At 35.1% G+C, this 20,921-nt stretch overlaps 1 protein-coding gene across 3 annotated transcripts in view; it reads right to left on the reverse strand.

The window, feature by feature from the left end:
• Positions 1-658: 658 nt before the first annotated feature.
• Positions 659-20,921, reverse strand: part of ZFR (zinc finger RNA binding protein) — an 81,087-nt gene continuing 60,824 nt past the window's right edge. For all 3 annotated transcript variants that reach the window (XM_008572753.1, XM_008572754.1, XM_008572755.1), the window contains 3 exons: positions 8,492-8,603; positions 8,275-8,372; positions 659-2,259 (listed from right to left, as the gene is read on the reverse strand). In XM_008572753.1, coding sequence (XP_008570975.1) covers positions 2,080-2,259; positions 8,275-8,372; positions 8,492-8,603 — 390 coding nt within the window. In that variant the 3' untranslated portion in view covers positions 659-2,079. The remainder of the gene's footprint in view (positions 2,260-8,274; positions 8,373-8,491; positions 8,604-20,921) is intronic.

The following is a 20,921-nucleotide window of genomic DNA, read 5'->3' on the forward strand; positions in this document are numbered from 1 at the left end:
TAGAACATAACTGAAAGGCGAAGGAGGTGGCCTTAAAGTGCTAAGCATGAACTTTGAAACTTGAGTCTCAATTTCAACTCTGTCACTTAAACAGTGACATAAATAAAGATGTATGATCTTTAGTTATTTATCCACTCTGAGCTTCAGTCTCCTCATCTATAAAATAACAAGTATAGTACCTTCACTTATTGTTATGACAATTTTAAATGAGAAAATGTGCAAAAAGCCCTAGAATAGTGTCTGTCATCAGTGTGTAAAGGTCAGTTACCTTCCTTCCTTTTAACTAAGTGAACTGTGAGAAAATTCAAAAATTTTACTGGATGACTATTCAAAGGAATAAAATGAGACACAGAAAGATTAAAAAAAAAAAAAGGAATCTTGCCGAAGTTATATGGATAATATATGACAAATTTGTGATAAAGTCTCCTGTTCTATTTCTTTTCTTTCTTTTTTTGGTGGCTGGCAGTACAGGGATCTGTACCCTTTCCTCTTCTATTTCGCCAATGGTCTCCTAGCTTCCTGGCCCTATAAGAGTCTGGGAGAAGATCCTGACTCTAGAAAAAAACTGAACCAATATAGTATTGAATTATAAAATTTTCTGGAAATTACGTGCTCAGACATCAAACATTTTGCAGGAATAACAAGATGTAGTACCCAATAAATTTGAATATGGTTTTACTGAAGCATATAAGTCATTTCAAAGCAAAAGTAGTTTATGATGTCAATTCTAACATACAATACATTTAAGTCATTATATGAATTTAAGTTTTTATTTTTATATTTCACTGTAGTGCTGTGACAACAAAATGACATCTGTGTACCAGAGCATACATACATCAACAGTAAGATGTAACTTTTCATTACACCACTGCTAGAATATTTAGCTTTTTGTAGGAGACATAAGCATGTAAGATGGCCACATCAAATAATTTTCTGTTTTTTCTTAATTTGTTTTTATCAGTAATACTTTATCAACCTCACTATTAATAGAACTGTAAATTATCTGGGTGATGGGGCGTGTGTGGGGCGATCATTCAACTGTGTTATACTATAATAGCTGTTAGAGTAATCTCACACACACCAATAAGGAACTGTCAACATAATTAAGGGCTAGTTACCGTTGTTAGTTGCACAATGATAAATTTCTTTTGAAAATATTGGTTAGCCCACTTATATGTGAAAAATGCCCTTTCCACTTATACAGAAGAAAAAAATATTCAGAAAGTTATTTTTGGCCTTGCTATGTCAAAAAGTCAACTGTACAAAGATCTACGTGTTAAACCTAAAATTATAATTTTAAAAGTCTATTAAAAACAAAAATGTCATGCATTTTTATCATCGATTATGCAGAGGCTTTAAAACTGTTGCAAGACCATATAGTATATATTAGCTTTTATACTGCTACTGCACAACTAACAGCAAACTTGATTAGATTAACAGAAATCTGTCTTAATTACACCTTTATATATCACACTAGAGAGACAAATGCCACAAGATCTGCAGAAACATTTAGTTCTGAGCACTCAAATGGCAGGATAATTTTTTGTGTTATAATCCTTCACATACAGAACAAAAGGAAAAACTTCTGCAGTCTCACGTTACAAAAAAACGTACTGCTGTAAAATATTAAGGGGTAAAGGGTATCATCTATAACACAAAGTAACTTACGACTAGTGTCAAAAAGCAAACAAAACCTCTAAATAAAAATATCAAAATACATAGGGCAACTGAAGCACAAATACTGCATTAAATACAGTAAAGATTTAATAAGACAATGCACTAGTTAATAAAAGACACAAAAATAGAGGGAGCTAGGGCAACCAGTAAATAAAACCAAAATAATGGGGAAAAATATCTGAACCACTGTTTTTCCCCTAGTCGGAGCACAATTTTTTTTTTTTTGGTGTCTTTCAATTCATATAATACCTAACACTGTACATTAAGTTTTTAATATCATAGAAAAACTTGGTTCTTCCATGAAATTCTTGATAAATTTTCAAAGTAGACATTATTCTGAATGAAAAACAGCCAACAAATGGTCACCTGTTGTTTTTAACACTGAAGATTTACAGAAACTTTTTAAAAGTTATCATAATCCTTTTTGTCTTTTTTCCCCTCAGCTTCAAATCCATCAACTCCATCACTATCCCTTCTTCGTTTCCTGTTGTTGTGGATGTTAAAACGTTGGCTCATTTGGGGTAATGGATCCATGCCTAGAACTTTGTGTATCTGGCGAAATGCAAGGAGTCTCAATGCAAACTGCAACAAAAAAGAGTCAGAATTTAGAGTTAATTTTAAAAATCAAAAATATTAACTCTTACTAAGTTTACACTCTCTTCCCCATATAACAATTAAAAAAAAGCATGTTTAATGAAAGAAAAAGCTTGAATGAACTAGCTTCACAATGAAATATTCCATATGTTCTGACGTTTTTACTTCCAGGTTTTTCTGTGTGCATGCTATTTTTTTCCCTAAAATATTAAGTTAAAAAAATCATTAAATAAACTTGGTATTATGTTCATTAAAAAAACAAACATAACACCATCCTGAAACAATATACAATAAAAGAACAAGTGTCTCTCTCAATGATTAAGCCCTTCTTTTTGTTCTCATCCACAAATTTTCCCACTTTTTCTTTGGATGCCCATATGCACAGGCTTAGGCACAGGTTGCACACACATACACCTCCCCAGCCTCAAAAAGAGAGCATCACATTTCTTCAACTTTTTTCATTTAACCATTCATTCTCATGCTTGCTCATTTTACAAATATCCAATTAAGCACTTCCTATGCCAGTGTATAGACAATAAGCAAAGTTTCTGCTTTCATGAAGCTTACCATTTAGTGGACACAGGACACATAAAAAAATCAAACTAAAAAAAATATTACCGACAAATTACAATAAGAGACATCAAGGATATAAGCAAGATGTTGAAAACAGAAAAAATGGGAGCTACCTGCTTTAACAGAATGATTGATAATGACCTTCCTAGGCATTTAGTAGCATATAATAGGAAATGTCACTATACCAATGTGGATGTACTAAACTTATGTAACTAATTTTCAATTGGTGAACATTAGGCTGGTTCCAATATTTTTATTACTGTGCTACATTGGATGCCTGCATGAAGATGTTTCTGTACACTTAAGTGGTAAGTTTTGTAGAAAACTTTTAGCAGTGGAACCGCTCAGTGTGTAAAATTGATGATTACTGGCAAATGGAGCTCCAAAAAGAGCTATGCCGGGTTAATTTAATATATCCACTCATAGTATGTATGCAAGCCTGCTTCCCTATACTCAATACTACAAATTAAAAAAAAAATTCTCACAAGTCTGACAGGCACAACAATACTTAATTATTTTTAATTAGTGAGGTTGAGCATATTAATGCTTACTGGATCATTTGCCTTAAGTTTAAAGATATGCAGAATTTCCAATATATAATCCTTCTTGGCTTCCTATACTTACAGACTGCTTAAAAAGATCTTTCCTACACAAAAATCATATTTCTCCTAATACACTGTTATTTTGTATGGCTCTAAATCATTTGGAATTTATTCGTGTATATGTAAAGCTTTATTTTTTTCCCAATTGAGTAAGCACTCGTGTCAGTATCATTAAACATTAATTCCTTTACATACTAATGGTCCACTTCTAGGTTCCTCCATTCGAAAGGTTTATGTCTGCTTCTGTGCCATAATTACACTGTTTAAATTTCTGTTGCTTTACAGTATGTTTTGATCTTCGGTAGATTAAACTTTTCTTGGCAATTCTCTTTGTATTTCCAATTCCAAATGAAAATTAAAATCAATTTTTCAAGCTTTATCCTTCCCCCATCTGGAATTTTAATTTGTTAAAAAAATTTTTTAGGGCCGGCCCGTGGCTCACTCGGTTAAACTTTTCTTGGCAATTCTCTTTGTATTTCCAATTCCAAATGAAAATTAAAATCAATTTTTCAAGCTTTATCCTCCCCCCATCTGGAATTTTAATTTGTTAAAAAAATTTTTTAGGGCCGGCCCGTGGCTCACTCGGGAGAGTGCGGTGCTAATAACACCAAGGCCACGGGTTCGGATCCCATATAGGGATGGCCCGTTTGCTCACTGGGGTGAGCGTGGTGCTGACAACAACAAGTCAAGGGTTAAGATCCCCTTACCGGTCAGCTTTAAAAAAAAAAATTTAAATTACAAAAAAAGGAGGGTACATGCCAAATGTTAATTAATCCTCTTGGCTCAAGGGCATATCAATCTATCAGCAGAGCTCAAAGTCAAAATGACACCCTATTGTTTTCTAAGGTAAGGAAAGAGACCGCAAACTTTGGCACTGAGCCACATCATCTTGTGCTTTTACCTCATTTTTTTCCTTTCACTAAAATTCTAAAGCTTAAAGATGATGCTCATATCTACTTAAATGGGTTGTTTATTTACTTTCAGCCAAAAGAATTTGGTATTCACTATAAGCAATCTTAAAAATGTACCTCCCAGTAATGCAGTGAAAACAGCTAAATTGCCAAACCAAAATAATGCTGGATAATTTATGAGAATGTGTTACTGAAATATTGATCATTAAGCACCAAACCAAACTTAAGCAAGTAACTTTCTGCCCTTGTGGAAATATAACTAGCATGGGTATAAAAAAATTGTTTATGACTGAAATTCCTATCATTAAAAAAGAAAATCCTTGTTACTACATAAATAAAAAAAAGATTTACATTACAGGATCATGTCTACATACAAGAATATCTTTGTCACCAATGTCAGAAGTTTTTACCAAATCTTCAAACTAGAAGGACTTTTGAGATGTGATTTAATCTATCCCTCAGTTTCTGGAGATATACCCCTTACTCTAATTCAAAAAGATTTTATAGTTTGATTAAATAGCAGCTTTTACTACAGTTAAAATCTTCAATGTAACCATTTAGGTTTTTTTTTTTCACATACCATAAGATTCACCCTTTTAAAGTGTACAATTAAGTGGTTTTTAGTATACTTAATAAAGCTGTTCAACTATCATCACTGTTTAATTACAGAACATTTTCATCACCCCAAAAAGAAACCTGATACTCAACAGCAGTTACTCCTCACCCCCTCTACCCCTAGGCCCTGACAACTAATCTACGTTCCTGTCTCTATAGATTTGCCTATTACAGACATTTTATATAAATGGAATCACAATATGTGGCTTTTTGTCTGGCTTTTTTCACTTAGCACAGGGTTTTCAATGTTCATCCGTCTGTAGCATGTATCAGTACTTCATTCGTTTTAATGGCTGAATATACATTTGTTTATCCATCCATTCATCAATTAATGGACATTAAGGTTGTTTCCACTTTTTGACTATTACACATAATGCTGCTATGAACATTTGTGTATATGTTTTTGTGTGGATACATTTTTCAGTTGTTTTGAATATATACCCAGGAATCAAAAAATTGCTGGAGCATATGATAATCTGTGTTTAACTTACTGAGAAACTGCTAACCTGTTTTCCAAAGTGGCTGCTCTTTAGACTATTTTAAATCCCTGTTTATTTTCTTCAGCTGAGATATAGAATAGTTATTAGTTACAAAAAAAAAAATCCATGTGAGAATTTACTGTTCCAAAACTTTTTCTCTCATTAGATCATTCTAGTTCCTTAGAACTTTGCTTCATACATTCTGCTTTTCAAATCCTGAAAATCCCCAAATCATCTGCAATCAGGATATGATACAGCATTCTACTTAGTCTACAATTATTAGGGATTTCTGCCCGTACTGGGTGCTTCTCTGTCTCATTTGAGCTACAAGGCTGCTAACTTTCTGAGGTAAGAATTAGGAATATTACTCATAATAATTATACTAATTCCTTATTGAGAGAGACTTATAAAAGGTCCTTCACGGGGGGGCCGAGCCCGTGGCGCACTTGGGAGAGTGTGGCGCTGGGAGCGCAACCCAGCGCTCCTGCCGCGGGTTCGGATCCTATATAGGGATGACCGGTGCGCTCACAGCGCTCACTGGCTGAGCGCGGTGCGGCCGGTCTCAAAAAGGACAAAAAATAATAAAAAATAAATAAATAAATAAAAGGTCCTTCACAAAGACAGCAGAATGTTTTCTTCTGCATTAAGAGAAAATGTCCAAAGATATTCTGGTGTGTAACAAATTTTAACACATTTCCACCACAGAGATATTCCTACCAATCATAAAAAGACATCTTGCAATTTTAAAATAACATCAAAGAGGATTTAAGGTTTACTTTACAATCCATTTCCCTATTTTTTGGAGGGTGGAGTGGTTTGGAGAGGGGAGATTAACCTTATAAATAAATGTTAACCATCGCCCCCCCCCCCCCCCCCCCCCCCCCGTTTTTGGTGGCTGGCTGGTATAGGGATCTGAACCCTTGACCTTGGTGTTACCAAGACCACACTCTAGTATTACCTTTTTAAAGGTATGCTGACTTACTATACACCTACAGTAAGGGATTTGAATAAATGACAAAGCCTCTATCTGGCAGAAGCAACTTGAAAAGGATCACTGGAGAAAAGACATATAGATGCATACAAGAAAAGAGGAATATTTCCGGACAGAGAAAAAGGAAGAGAAACATTAACATGGGCACCATAGGCCACCAAGAAACAAACTGAAACTGACATTGGTACAGTGTAGAGCTTATTCAGATTTCACCAGTAATATATGTACTCATTTATGTGTGCGTGTGCACAGCTCTATGCTATTTTAACACATGTGCAGCCTTACGTTATATAACCACCATCACAATCAAGACACTCATTTGTATCATTACAAGACTCCCCTTAGAGCCACTCTATTCCCTCTTCCTATCCCGAACTCCTAGGAACCATTCCATCTCTATAACTGTTATTTCATGAATGTTACATAAATGGAATTATGCTGTATGTAAATTCTTCACTTTTAATGAAGCCATTTCTAACTACCTCCTGAAACCAGATCACTTTCCTCAAGGTCACATTTAAAAACCAACCACAACGGGCCGAGCCCGTGGCGCACTCAGGAGAGTGCGGCGCTGGGAGCGCAGCAGCGCTCCCGCCGCGGGTTCGGATCCTATATAGGGATGACTGGTGCGCTCACAGCGCTCACTGGCTGAGCGCGGTGCGGCTGGTCTCAAAAAGGACAAAAAAAAATTAAAAAAAATAAAAAAGTAAAAAATAAAAACCAACCACGACAACAAAAACATTCCTCTCAATTGTGAGTTCTGTTAGTTTTCAAATGCCTGCTGCTAATTCTAAATATTTTTCCCTTCAAATTTATAATTCCTTAAGTACCAAGGGAAGAAAGAAAAAACAAGTGGGGCAACCATCTTTGTCTCTAGAAAATTAAACCAAACCAACCAATGAACAAAAAAAGAAAATTAAACCAAAGAAATAAACAAGCCATCCATAATGTTCTACTACTGCTGTCTTTCCCAATACACTTTCTGGCATAACAATTTACTTTAATTCAGACATTTTACAAATTTCAAATAATCCTTGCCAGAAGAAACAACAAATCAAAATCTTAAGTCCGACAACTCTCAAGCAACTTAGAGTGATTACTGTTAACAGGTAGTATGCTTTTTTCTCCCCTTACTCAGTGCGTTTTCGGAATCAAAAAAGAAAAGCTACAGCAATTATAGGTTAATTTTTTTCATTTATTCATTAGGTTCATGTGTTTTTTTCTTTTTCACAATTATTTCCAATAGGATTGATAACTGATAATGATAATACTAGCTAACATTTAAGATCCTTCCATATACCATGTGCTAGAGTAGTTACATATATTAACTCATTTTATCTTCCCAACAATCCTGTTTTGAGATAGACACTGCTTTTATTCCCGTTTTACAGATGAGATGGCAGTACTGGTATTCAAACCCAGGGAGTCTGACTCCATAGCCCACACTGTTACTTACTAGATTAAACAGTAGCGCCAAATTATAACAATAATAACCATAAACCACACAGAATATCACTTCTGTACAACCAGAGGACATGAGTTACTGCTGACCTTGATACCTAACCTAATACCCAGATTTAATGATACTGAAAATACTGCTCTATTTTTAATATTATATAATACACTGAGACACATCCACATAATTAAATAATAAAATTTAAAATTCTATTAGTGCAATTTGGTTTAAAGTAAGCCTTTTTAATATGCTCTCTAAGGGCTTACTTACTAAAGAAGCAGAAAAATGAATATTATACAGTGATTTCATCTAAAGCACAATCTTACAAAAATAAAACCTTAAGCGTAGTAACCAAACACAGCTTCAGGATTAATACCTGTGCACTGGATGTGATATCTTCACGCTGCTGATCAGTCATTGTTGCCAAGGTATCAAAGGGATCTTTTTCACAAGGATCCAGAAGTCCAGGACTACCTACAGCAATCACCAAAGGGAGACAAAAGCATTAGCATTATCCATTTGTAAAAGAAGAGCTCTTAGTCAACTATCAAACACACTTCATTTTACTTAATTAAAAATGAAGTAAAACTTACCTTTAAGAATAATCCCTGAAGAAATGCACTCAAAAACTCTTCTCAATGCATCCCCAGGGCTCTGAGGACTAGAAGCACTACTGATTGCTTTCTCTACTAACAACTCCATAGCCTAAAAATAAAAACATAGTAGCGTGTTTAGCAGTTTACAAACCAAGGGCATTACTCTTTTTCAAACACTAGAATAAAAACTAATTATGAAGTGTCATTAAAAATTTTAAAGATTAAAAAAGTTACACAGGACAAGTCAATGTGTTTAGCAGTTTACAAACCAAGGGCATTACTCTTTTTCAAACACTAGAATAACAAACTAATTATGAAGTGTCATTAAAAATTTTAAAGATTAAAAAAGTTACACAGGACAAGTCATAAAATCAGAAAATAAAAATTATGTACAATATAAAAGCATTAAAGATAAATAATAAAAACAAAACCAAGGCAATAAAATTTATTTTGAAAAGATTTCACAATTTGTGCTTAATGATGAAAAATGCAAAATAAAGTAATACGTTTTTCTCTTTTTAATTGTTGCTAACCTTTACTATCAAAATATGACAGCTCTCAAAATTCTTTAGATATTTAGGGCTCTCATATACCTGTTTTCTGATCCTGCTGACTGATGACGCTAAGGAGTTAGAGCAGAACAATATGCTATTAAGTTAAGACTTCTGTTTTTTCTTTACAATGGGTATTATCTAAATTGTCATTTGATGCATCAAAATTGGACTTCTATTATCCTTAATGAAAATATGTACAATGTATTTGAGAGACTCAAAACCTAAACCGATAAATAAAAGACAAAGGTAAAAGTACAGATTTAGAAAGCAACCCAGAAATGTTTTGAAGGGTTTTTTTATAAGAAAAATTCATTTTCATTTATATTTTGAGATACAGTTCACCCTTTTAAAGTGTACAATTCAATGGTTTTTATATACTTACAGTCATTCAATCATCACCACTAAATCAAGAACATTTTCATTATTGCCCCCACCCTCCCCCCATTAAGGCCGGCCTGTGGCTCACTCGGTAGAGTGCGGTGCTGATAACACCAAGGCCACGGGTTCGGATCCTATATAGGGATGGCCGGTTTGCTCACTGGCTGAGCGTGGTGCTGACAACACCAAGCCAAGGGTTGAGATCCCCTTACCGGTCATCTTTAAAAAAAAAAAAAAAAAAAAAAATCCATACCCATTAGTAGTCATTCTCCATTCCCCCTTTCCTCCAACCCCTGGCAACCACCAAACCACTTTCAGTTTCTACAGATTTGCCTACTCTGGACATTTCATACAATGGAATCATATAAAATGTGTCTTTGTTTTTGGCTTCTTTTACTTAGCATAACGTTTAAGGTTCATACATATAACTTTTACTCAAATTTTAAATATTACTACCAACAGCAATTCAAAAAAACTATTTTGGGACTACAATGAATCTTTAACATGATATGGAAGTACAAACTAAAAAAACTCAATAGACTTAATCAGAGGTAAAAACTATGTCTACCTATTCACCCCAAGGCCATTTCTCAGAATCTTGTAAATAAGACTAATTCCAAAAAGTTTAGACATATGGAGATTGTAGTCCCAAACAAATTAAGAATACATTTTAAGAGAGATGGGAATTTGAAGAAACAACGCACATTAAAAGCTGTAAAAAAATAAAAGTAAAAATAAAAAAAGATGGCTGGCAGCATGAAAGATTGAAAACCATCCCAAATAATGAATGTCCATAATGTTAACTGTAAACCACAATGAAAAAAACTAACATGGTTTAGTTTATCCAGTTGAAGAACGCAGGAAGATGTCAAGACAGTTCTTATGGCTCACCATCTTAAAGGTCTTTGTGGGGCTGGCTGCTTCCCTCAGTTGGTTAGAGTATAGACTTGTACCCAAGGTCAAGGGTTTGGTTCCCCTTAATGGCCAGCCACACACACAAAATAAAGGTTTTGTATGTTAACGAAGGTTTAGTCATCCAGAAGACTATTCATGTATACTGGAGTATCTCTCACTTCTAGACAAATAACTATTATTTTAGGATGCCCAAAAGACTGTGAGATCCTTAATAAGGTGTCATTCATTTTGGACCCCACTGCCTAGAATAAGTTACCAGTATCTAGTAAATACTAAATAAATGCTTATGAAAGGGAATACATTGGAAAGCATGTGAGGATAATCCCAACAACTCAATGATAAAAGAGATCAAGGGTAATAATTAACAAAGTACTGGTGTTGTGCTTTTAAAATACAAAATTGTAGTAATAAAATATGCCTCAAATTTTTACCGTACTTTTAGAGAACGTTATGAGAAAAATAAGTAGCTGTAATTTAGGTATGTCAAAACATAAAACGTGTTTCAAGTAATTAAAAGCTTTTCCAAAATTTGCTTATTGACTGACCTTAAGAAGTAGAAATGTGAATTATACTGGCAGAAACTTATTTATAAAAGCAGAAACTAATTAAAAACAAAGAAATGATTTATGGAACAGAAAAAAGTCAATATATTTAAACACACAATGAATGTAAGTCGACTATCTGCTTTCTGAGATGATCTGCTGTGAAGCAAGCAATCTAAAAATATTAATTTTCTAAAGAACATGGTTGTTCTCCAAGCAGATGTCTATAGTTAGGACAACCAAAGTAGAACATACATGGTTTATAAATTCTGAAATGCACTCAAAAGTAAATAGACAATATTAAAGATGAACAGAATCAAAGTAGGCAAACAACACTTCAGGGTATAATATAAAGGATCTTGGTGACTAGAATTATTTAAAGAGAAAAGAACTCCGTATGAAGTGATTCAAAATCTAGGATTATAATATGTGCTTTTGAAAAACAATCATTAAGTGTATTCTTTCCTTCCTATCTCCAATAATATGAGAACTCTTTTTTTTTTTTTTGCTGGCTGGTACAGGGATTGAACCCTGGATCTTCGTGTTATCGGCACCACACTCTAAGCAACTGAGTTAACCAGCCATCTTAGAATAACTCTAAATGGCAGGTACCTTTTTTTTTTTTTTGCTGGCTGGTACAGGGATTGAACCCTGGATCTTCGTGTTATCAGCACCACACTCTAAGCAACTGAGTTAACCAGCCATCTTAGAATAACTCTAAATGGCAGGTACATTGTTAACCAAACACTTTAAATGCACAATTTAATTCAATTCTCATAACTAGATGCTATCATACCAAAATTTTAGAGATAAAAGCAAGCAAACCAACTCAAAAGAGGTTAAGTAGTTCATCCAAGGTCATTTAGCTATGCAAAAAAGCTGAGATTTGAACCCATATCTTTCTGACTCAAAATAGGTGTGTGTTTGTTTTAATCACTACTAAGTTTCAATAAGTGCCCTTCATTAATAGGCTATTCACATAGAAAACATTAACTAGTTACCTTGGATATTGGTTTCTAGCTATGGTAGAGGAAAAGAGCCATGTAAAAAAAACACCTGATGGTATCACAGGTACTGTCAGTGGTGGGAGTATATAGACCAGGAAAAGCTTTTTTAAAGCACAACTGTCAAGCTCTATCAAAATTTTAAAAGGCACACCCAGCAATGTCAATACTAAGGATTTACAATAGAGTATTACACTTAACAAAAGCACAGAACATATTCAGTGCAGCTGTTTATCTGTAACAGACTGGAAACAATCTCTAACACTAGAGAGTTTGGGTTAAATTATAGTAGTAATAGCAGTTATCCTCTTCACCATTATAGCTACCACTTACTGAGTGTTTATTCTGCACTAAAATTTTCTCTTAAGTCTACACACATCTTAAGTCTTTACATAAGTCTTTACATCAGCTTAATCATCAATCATCTTCTGGAGTAGATACAACTATTATTTCCATTTTATAGATGAAGATGTTTATGCTTTTAAAATACGATTTTAGGGCCAGCCCGTGGCTCACTCGGTAGAGTGCGGTGCTGATAACACCAAGGCCACGGGTTCGGATCCCATATACGGATGGCCGGTTTGCTCACTGGCTGAGCGTGGTGCTGACAACACCAAGCCAAGGGTTGAGATCCCCTTACCGGTCATCTTTAAAAAAAAAAAAAAAAAAAATACGATTTTATGAATACTATTACAACAAATGTAGACACAAAAGCCACTTACATATTCCAATTGACACAGATTACTATTGATACGTGCATAAAAGACTTCCATTAAGTCCATTTGTAAGGATGTTGTATTTTTGTAATACATTTACACACAGCATCTTATTTCATACAGTGACATGTATGGAAGTCTTAAAAAAAAAAAAACTGTCATGTCTTCCGAGACATGCGATTTGGGGGTGTGTATACAGTTGAATAGATAGTTTTTGTTAGAAAGTAGCTAAATACTGAGTTATTATTTTAAGCTAAAGTGAATACAATATGATATAGTCCATGTATAATTTGCTAATTCTTTTGCAAGCTAAGAGAATGTTAGTTTTCTGCCCTGAGATGTCAGTATCCTATCATTTTTAAACTCTTCATTGATTCTATCAGTGATAGCCAGGAACTCTCCTGCTGCAAACCACCACCACTAATATCCAAATTACTTATAAATACCCTTGAAAAGCCAGTAAAATATGTGGTAAGAAATGTTATATCACATATTTCAACTGTTATTTGAGCAGAAACTATAATTATAGCAGTTTTCTATGCTTTTCTTTGGGAATGGTTCCTTTACATCTGATAGATCATTCTTTTTTTAAAAAAATAATTGAGGTAAAATTCACATGACATAAAATGAACCATTTTAAAGTGAATAACTCAGTAGCACTTAGTATATTCACTATGTTGTGCAACTACCAGTTCTACCTAGTTCCAAAACATTTCCATCATTCCTGAGCAAATGCCCTTACCCCATTCCCATAGAAGACATGCATTCTGTATCTATGGATTTATTTATTGTTGATATTTCATATGATTAAATGGAATCATATTATATGACCTTTTGAATCTGGCTTCTTGCACCTGACATAATGTTTTGGAGGTTCATCCATACTGTAATAGATCATTCTTTTTTGTGAAATACTCCTCCCCCTTAATATATTGTTTAGAAAATATATATAATAAACATTTAAAAAATTATACGCCTTTTGTAAATTACAGCAGGTATACTATTCTAAAGGAGGTTTAGGTATTACATAGCTATTCTAATGTCAGACTAACTTTACAACAGAACTCTACCTTTATTTTCTTTATTTCATCACCATGAATTCAAGACAAAAGAACTAATTTGAAGGCAGAACAGATTATCATTTTCAATAATACTCATTGCAATGGTAATGGAAAGGCCATTAAAAACAGGCATTGCTACTAAAGATTTGTTCAAAGTAAGTAATTTGAATGCTAAATTGAAAATAAACTTTGTAAGAATTTCACATTTCCTTTATGAAAATAAAGAAGAAAAGTCACGATGTTTAAGGTGATGGCACAAAACCAAATCTCAAGATCTCTCGCCCCCAAAACATAATTATGATTAAGGAATATGTTACAATACACACACTAATGCCACTCAAGCAAAAATATAATAGCTTGAATCAAACAGAGAAAAATGTTCTCCCAGAAAGTGAGTGCTTTATCCTGCTTGGATTTGGCTCTCCAGAGAGAAGACAGGGGTAGGGAGTTGGCGACTGAGTGAACAAAATCCCAAAATTTTTACCAATAACCTTCAATTTGGAGAAAAGTAGAATGAGTCATGTTGTAGGGAGTCTCTGGAGAAAAATTTTTTCCAAAAGTAAAAACCCCTTCTGATGACCTTCCCTCTCAGCAGAGAAAAAAAAAAACACCAGAATTTTGCCATCCTGAGGACTCTGGGGAAAACAGGAAAGAGCCTAGGAATCATTAATTATCCACACCAATCATCTCCAATAATAGACAATTGGCTAAAATATAGATTAAAAAAATAAATAAGGTAAGGTAGCCCAAAGGAGTAAGAGGTAGAGAAAAAATAACATCAAAGATAGTTGTGAAATGCCAACAGAAGGGCCCAAACTGGTTTCACATACCCAACACCTTTCTCTTGGTTTGGGGGAGCAGAAATTGTTCCTAAAAGGAGATGGTGAAATATAGGTTTCAGGGAACAAATAGGGCAGATTCTGCAAAGGCAAAGGCTCCAAGAGTCCATCCTGGGTTTGAAACTTGAAGCTGAAGGTATGCCAGTAGAATACACCTCATATAAAATGTCACAGTACATTTGATAAAGACACAGGAGAGAGTACAGCCCATGTCTGCTAACAAGGCTGCATGTAGCCAAAGCCTACTCCTTTCCAAAAGCAATCCTCAAAGCATAGCTCACAGGAGAAGGAAAAAGGGAAGTACCAGAAAAGGTGGGAATAAAGCCAACCAGTTGGGCTCAGTTGGCTAGAGGGCAGCCTTGTAACACCAAGGTCAAGGATTTGGTTCCTAGCACCGGCCATGCTCCCCCCAAAAGAAAAAAAAACACAAAAAGGTGGGAACAGATTTGTGTGACTTTTTTTCCCAAATTTTTGTTGAATCATAATTGATTATACATATTTTTGGGGTTCAATGTTAACATATGTTGATCAAATCAATATTACTAGCATATATATTGTTACAAATTGTACTTCTTCTTTATGCCCCTTGTCCAATCTCTCCCCATCCCCCCTCTAATTACCCTAGATTTCTTCTCTCCTTCTGAAAGAGTAATGGTTACTCTGTTGATTTGTTGCCTAATCTGTCCAATGCTGAGAGGTGTGTTCAGGTCCCCCAATATTTTTGTAGAGCAGATGCTTCTTCTGTCACTCTGGGATGAGCTTTGTGGAGAGACACCTTCTTCTTTTCTTTGGTCTCTGCTGGTGACTCCTCGTGTCAATGTACTCCAGTGGCTAGCAGACCCCGTGGTGCTGGTGGTGTGTCTGGTTGTGGGGGGTGTCTGGTCTCCAGCTCCATACCCCAGGACCCCAGGCAGGACCTGTGGAGCTGGCAGTGTGCCTGGTTGTCCCCCCTTTCTGGCTTGGTAGCCCAGGGGACTTCCAGTCCTTATAGGTGTTATAGGTGTTCTTTGGTGAAATGAGACCTTTACTAGTTAATATCAGACTTTGCTTCTGGTTGTTAGTACTGTTTTTTCTTTCAGTTTTGTATTGGATTATTTGTTATTCCCACCACTTAAACTCTGCACTGGAACTAATTTTTTGTCCTTTGCTTACTTCTAAAGCGAGGGAACTTCCTGTGGGGACCAGTACTTGAGCTGTGTGGTTGAGCTAAATTGCTGCTTTGCTGTTGATTTCCTGGGGAAAGCTTTTTGTGCAGCTCAGGTTTTAATGGTTGACTGTATAGGACTTCTGGGTTTAGTGAAATCCAATGCACCTGGGTTGTGTAGAAACACTGGCCTGGGCCTGAGTCTTTTCATCAAACTGCATCCCATGCAACTCTGTATTCCTGACCAGTCTCCTCTCAGTGGTCCTATGCTGATTGGGGGGGCAGATCAACTGTCCTTGCTGTGTCCCAGTGTTCTCCCAGTGGGCCCATCTCCCCCACTGCCTGTGCTGCAAATATTTCCCATGGGACAGGCCGTACGCCATTCCCTTGTGATGACTCACTGGCCTCTGAGTGGCTCCTGCTTTTCAGTTTTTGGAGCTCCTCGCTCCTATGTGGGTCCACAGGAACCCTATTAGTGGTCTTGCTGGCCTGGGGGCCACCAAGGACCTCTTCTCCCCTGCCACCTCCATGCAACTTCATCTGAAGGGCACAGCTGTGGCTTTTGCCGGTTCCTGCTCCATGAGCTCAGCAGCTTCAGCCTGGAAGTGGGCAGGGCTTGAAATGGTCGGAGAGGTTTTTTCTTTCTCTCATCATGGCGTCTCTGGCCTTCATGCACTCTGTAGGTCTCTCCTCTTCCCCTGAGCTCTAGTGGTTCCAGCTTGGCTGTTGTTGCTTTTTAATAGCTGCAAATTAGCTGATTTGTGGGAGAGAGTGATGCTGGGGACCTTCTATTCCACCATCTTGACTGGAAGCCTGCATGACATTTTTTAATTTGTGTGGAACATACCATGAAAAATAGGGATAAAATCTATTTTGTATGAGCTTTAAGTAATAGTGACATGTCAGTGTATGTTCACTGATTGTAGCTAAAGTACAACTCTGGTGCCAGATGTTGATGGTGGGGAAGGCTGTGTGTGTGCATGAACCAAAAACTGCCCTAGAAAATAAAGTTTTTTTTTCTTATTCAAACCTACTCTTGATAAATCTTAATTTAAGGGAATGAAGATATAATTTGCTAATTGTTTCAGTTCTAAGAACTTGATAATTACAGGAGCTAATAAAATTAAGAGCTTCGAGTTGAGATGAAAAGGAAGATTGTAGAGCTGATAAAGCAAAAATGAAATGTAAAATAACATTACAGAACTAATGAATGAATCATGAATGGCAAAGAATAGCACATAGCTGATAACTAAACTACTGCCAAGGAGACAGTCACAGGGAATACAAGAAGAAAGAGTACGAAGATTACAGTAACCACAGAAAAGATAATAGATATGCAGGACAAAGGCAATCCAACAGTAAGATAATTGGTGTCCTTAAAATAGAAAATCATATTAATCAGACACAATAGAAAATTGTTTTTTCCCCTTAACTGACAGAAAAATCAAATCCGCAGGACAAAAGCACAAAGATTTCAAAGAAATACTAATATTGAACAATAGATTCCAACACACAATTTGACTAAATTACTGAAATTGAAGGACAAAGAAAGAATTCTTTAAGAAGCCTATAGAAAAAGGGCAAACAAATTAGGCTAAACTTAGACTTAACAATATTAAACGCCAGAAGATAATGAAGCAATACCAACAAATGGAGAGGAAAAAATTGTGACTTAACAAAGTTTTTCTCATTAAAGTACTGGCAATTGGCAGAGATCCTCAAACATGAAAGAAATTTAAAAATTACTTTTTCATAAAACATATTTGATTAAATAAAGTCAACCAAGAAATGAAAAGCCCCAATAAAGACCTAGTAGTTGGCACTGAACCATTTAAATATAGAACTAACATTAAGCAACAATAGGGGATATGACTACAGAAGGTAAATGTAGTTTTTTAAGGTTTAAAAAAGTATAAGTTGTAAATTTCTGCATTATCTAAATGGAATCAGTATATGTTGACTAAGATAGATAAATCAAGAAACAGATTTAAATATATTATTTAAACAAATGAATGAAACAAATGAACAAAGAAAATATAACAAAAAGCCCAAAGGAGGATGTGGGGGAGGTGTAGAAAAAAGTGTAAGTTAATTTTCTAACCTTTTATAGATAAGAAGTTAGAAGACACTATCTAAATTTCCAGTTAGCTCAGCTGGTTACAGCATAGTCTTATAACACCAAGGGTCAGAGGTTTGGATCTCCTTACTGGTCAGCCACCAAAAAATCCCAAAAACCAGAATCTAAAACCATGGAGAATCATACCAGAGAAATGCTACCAGGAAAAAAGCTAAGGTCTTAATATTAATAAACGGGCAGGCTTATTAAAACTCATGGCCCAATGCATTAAATGAAAGGGTCCTTTATAATGATAAAGGGTTCAAATTTGCAATGAGGATATAACTATCATAAATGTTTATATCCAAAATAGCATTACAATACAATACATAAAGCATAAACCGTACAAAATACAAACAGAAATAGAAACACGAGAAGTGGACTTTAATTCATTCCCATTGGTCCATAAACAGAAAAACAACAACAACAAAAAAAAACCCACAAAAACCCAAGAAAAGGATATATATATATATATATATATATATATATGTATATATATATATATATATATATGAACAAAATGATAAAAGTCCAATAAACTAAAAGGTATAGATTGTATATTATAACTTGTTGAGAGAATATCTTTTTTTTAAATGCCCACAGCTTACAAAAATTGAACATATATTAGGGAACTTAAAAAACAAAAACAGAAAACCCTTAAATTCCAAAAGTTGCATTAGCAGACTACATTTCTTGGATCAAAATGCTATAAAAACTAGAAAGTATTTACAAAACAAAAGCAACCACGCAGAACATAAAATTCCCTCAAAACTACTCTTGGCTTAAAGAAAATATTAAAACATATTTCAGATTACACAGAAAATAAACAGAAACTATTACATATGTAGCCAAAAATCTGTGTTCAGCCTTAAATTACAGCTGTATTAAAAATCTCTGCATAACTACAGAGTAAATGAATGAAGTAGTCAACTCAAGAAGTTTGTAAAATAATAAAATAAACCCAAGGAAAACAGAATATAAATATGAAATCGGAAATTAATGCATCATTAAGGAGGAATATGGAAGAGCAGATTCTCTCAGGAGAGGAAAATATGATAAAATAGATAAACCACTGACAAAAGAACACAATACTAGGAGTGATTTTTAAATGTCAAAATACTGACATTTTGGTGTGTCTTTAAAGTACCAAAATACTGGTGTATTTGTTGTTATATATACATAATTTACAAGATCAGCCAGCAGCTTTGTTCCCTCTTCTTGATTCTCTCTTCCATCATTTCCCTCACCATGGCTGATGCTCCCCCAGTTTCTTTTATTTGTGCACTCTCTTTTCTACTGTTATAGCTGTCTACTGTCAAAGCAGACAGAGCCCTCAGAAGTGTATTACTCTCAAAGAAGGCCTTGGGCAGGGTAGGACCATGTGCAGTGCTGATAACTCAGACTGCAAGAGTGGCCCAGAAGGAGTGGTCCTGGAGTACATTCATACAAGTACTGAAACTTGAACTTACGGGCCGAGCCTGTGGCGCACTCGGGAGAGTGCGGCGCTGGGAGCGCAGCAGTGCTCCCGCCGCGGGTTCAGATCCTATATAGGGATGACCAGTGTGCTCACAGCGGTCACTGGCTGAGCGCAGTGCGGCCAGTCTCAAAAAGGACAAAAAAAAAAAAAAAAAAAAAAAACATTTGTTGTTACCTTTTCATAAATCAGATGTCCATATGTGTGTGTGTGTCTGTTTTTGCACTTTATTCTGCTTCACTAGCCTATCTCTCTACCTTTTAAACAATGTCGTTCTCTTCTAATTGCTATATCATTAAAATACATTATGATAGGTAGAAAATATGTCATCTTAATTTTGTGTTCTTTAGGAGTGTTTTGGCTATTCTTGGCCATATTCATTTTTGGACAAATAACTGTAGGGGTTTTGTTTGTTTGTTTGTTTGTTTGTTTTTCTTTGCATTTCAGGTACCCGTAGGACATCTGTATACCATGTTAATTAGCCAGTGGGATGGTCAAGGCTATTGCTCAGAATGTTAATCCAGCCTTGTTTAGAGTAGGAGACATCAATATACAGAGTTCAGTTAAACCATGAGACTAAAAGCGTGAGGTTAGTGGAAAGGGAACAGAAGCAGGAGGGTCTATTATAAGAACATCTTGTTTACCTACCCTTAAGAAGTTGGAAGAAAATCCACAATGTGTAGCCATGCTGAATAGAGGTAGGATGAAAAGTAGAAGTGAGCATTGTCACTGAAATCAAAGACAGAGTGTGTTTTTAAAAAAAGAATTGCCACAATCTCACGTGATAGATGTTGGTATCCTCGACAAGAGCAATTCCCATAGCTGCTGGATTCCAGTGGGTTTGGCAGGGAGTGGGAGAGGATGGCACAGAGTCAGCAAATGTGGATAAATGTGACCAAATGTAGGACAGGTAGGTTAGACACTCAGTGCTAAATAGATAATGGTATTTGATATACATATATATATATATATATGGATGTTCACAAAGCCTATGTTTTAAAACATTTTTTTCCTTATAGCTTTTTAAAATTCTCTTGAATTTTAGAGATTAGCAGCACCATCTAAACAACTCTTGAAGTACAGTAAAAGCTCTGTTATCTGATGTTATTGGGGCAGCACCGAGTAAGTAAAAAAAAAAAAAAAAAGAAACTTGAACTTGCTACAACAGAGTGAGGTAACTGAAGTTGAAGGAATCAGGAAGCAGAATGTTGACGTATAATGCCTATATTTTTATACATTTTAAAAACTGAAGTTACGTAATGTGTACATATTTTTGTATTTAAATTCTAAATACAAAATCTGACCATACCAGCCAGATGGGACAAAAAAAAAAAAAAAAATTTAGTGAATTCCAAACACTTAAGTCAATACCAAAACATCCATATTATCATTTTGTTCCCATATGGAAACCACTATTATTGGTTAATCAATAAAACAAGGAAGAATTAAAAGCAAAAAGAGGAATAATAAAGATACACCGGCATTTAAAAACCCTAGAAGAGCAAAAACTCTATTGAATTGGCTGTTTTATGGGGAAAATATAAATTGCCAAAATTAACCCCAGGAGAGAGACTAATCACAACAGAAATTGAGAAAATGCTATCCTCTTAAAAGGCAATGGGAACAGATGATGTCACATAAATTTTTATAAATTGTCAAGGAACAGATAGTTTTTTTTTTTTTT

The sequence above is a fragment of the Galeopterus variegatus genome, unplaced genomic scaffold (genome assembly GCF_000696425.1).
Source record: "Galeopterus variegatus unplaced genomic scaffold, G_variegatus-3.0.2 Scaffold830, whole genome shotgun sequence".
Classification (NCBI taxonomy): domain Eukaryota; kingdom Metazoa; phylum Chordata; class Mammalia; order Dermoptera; family Cynocephalidae; genus Galeopterus; species Galeopterus variegatus.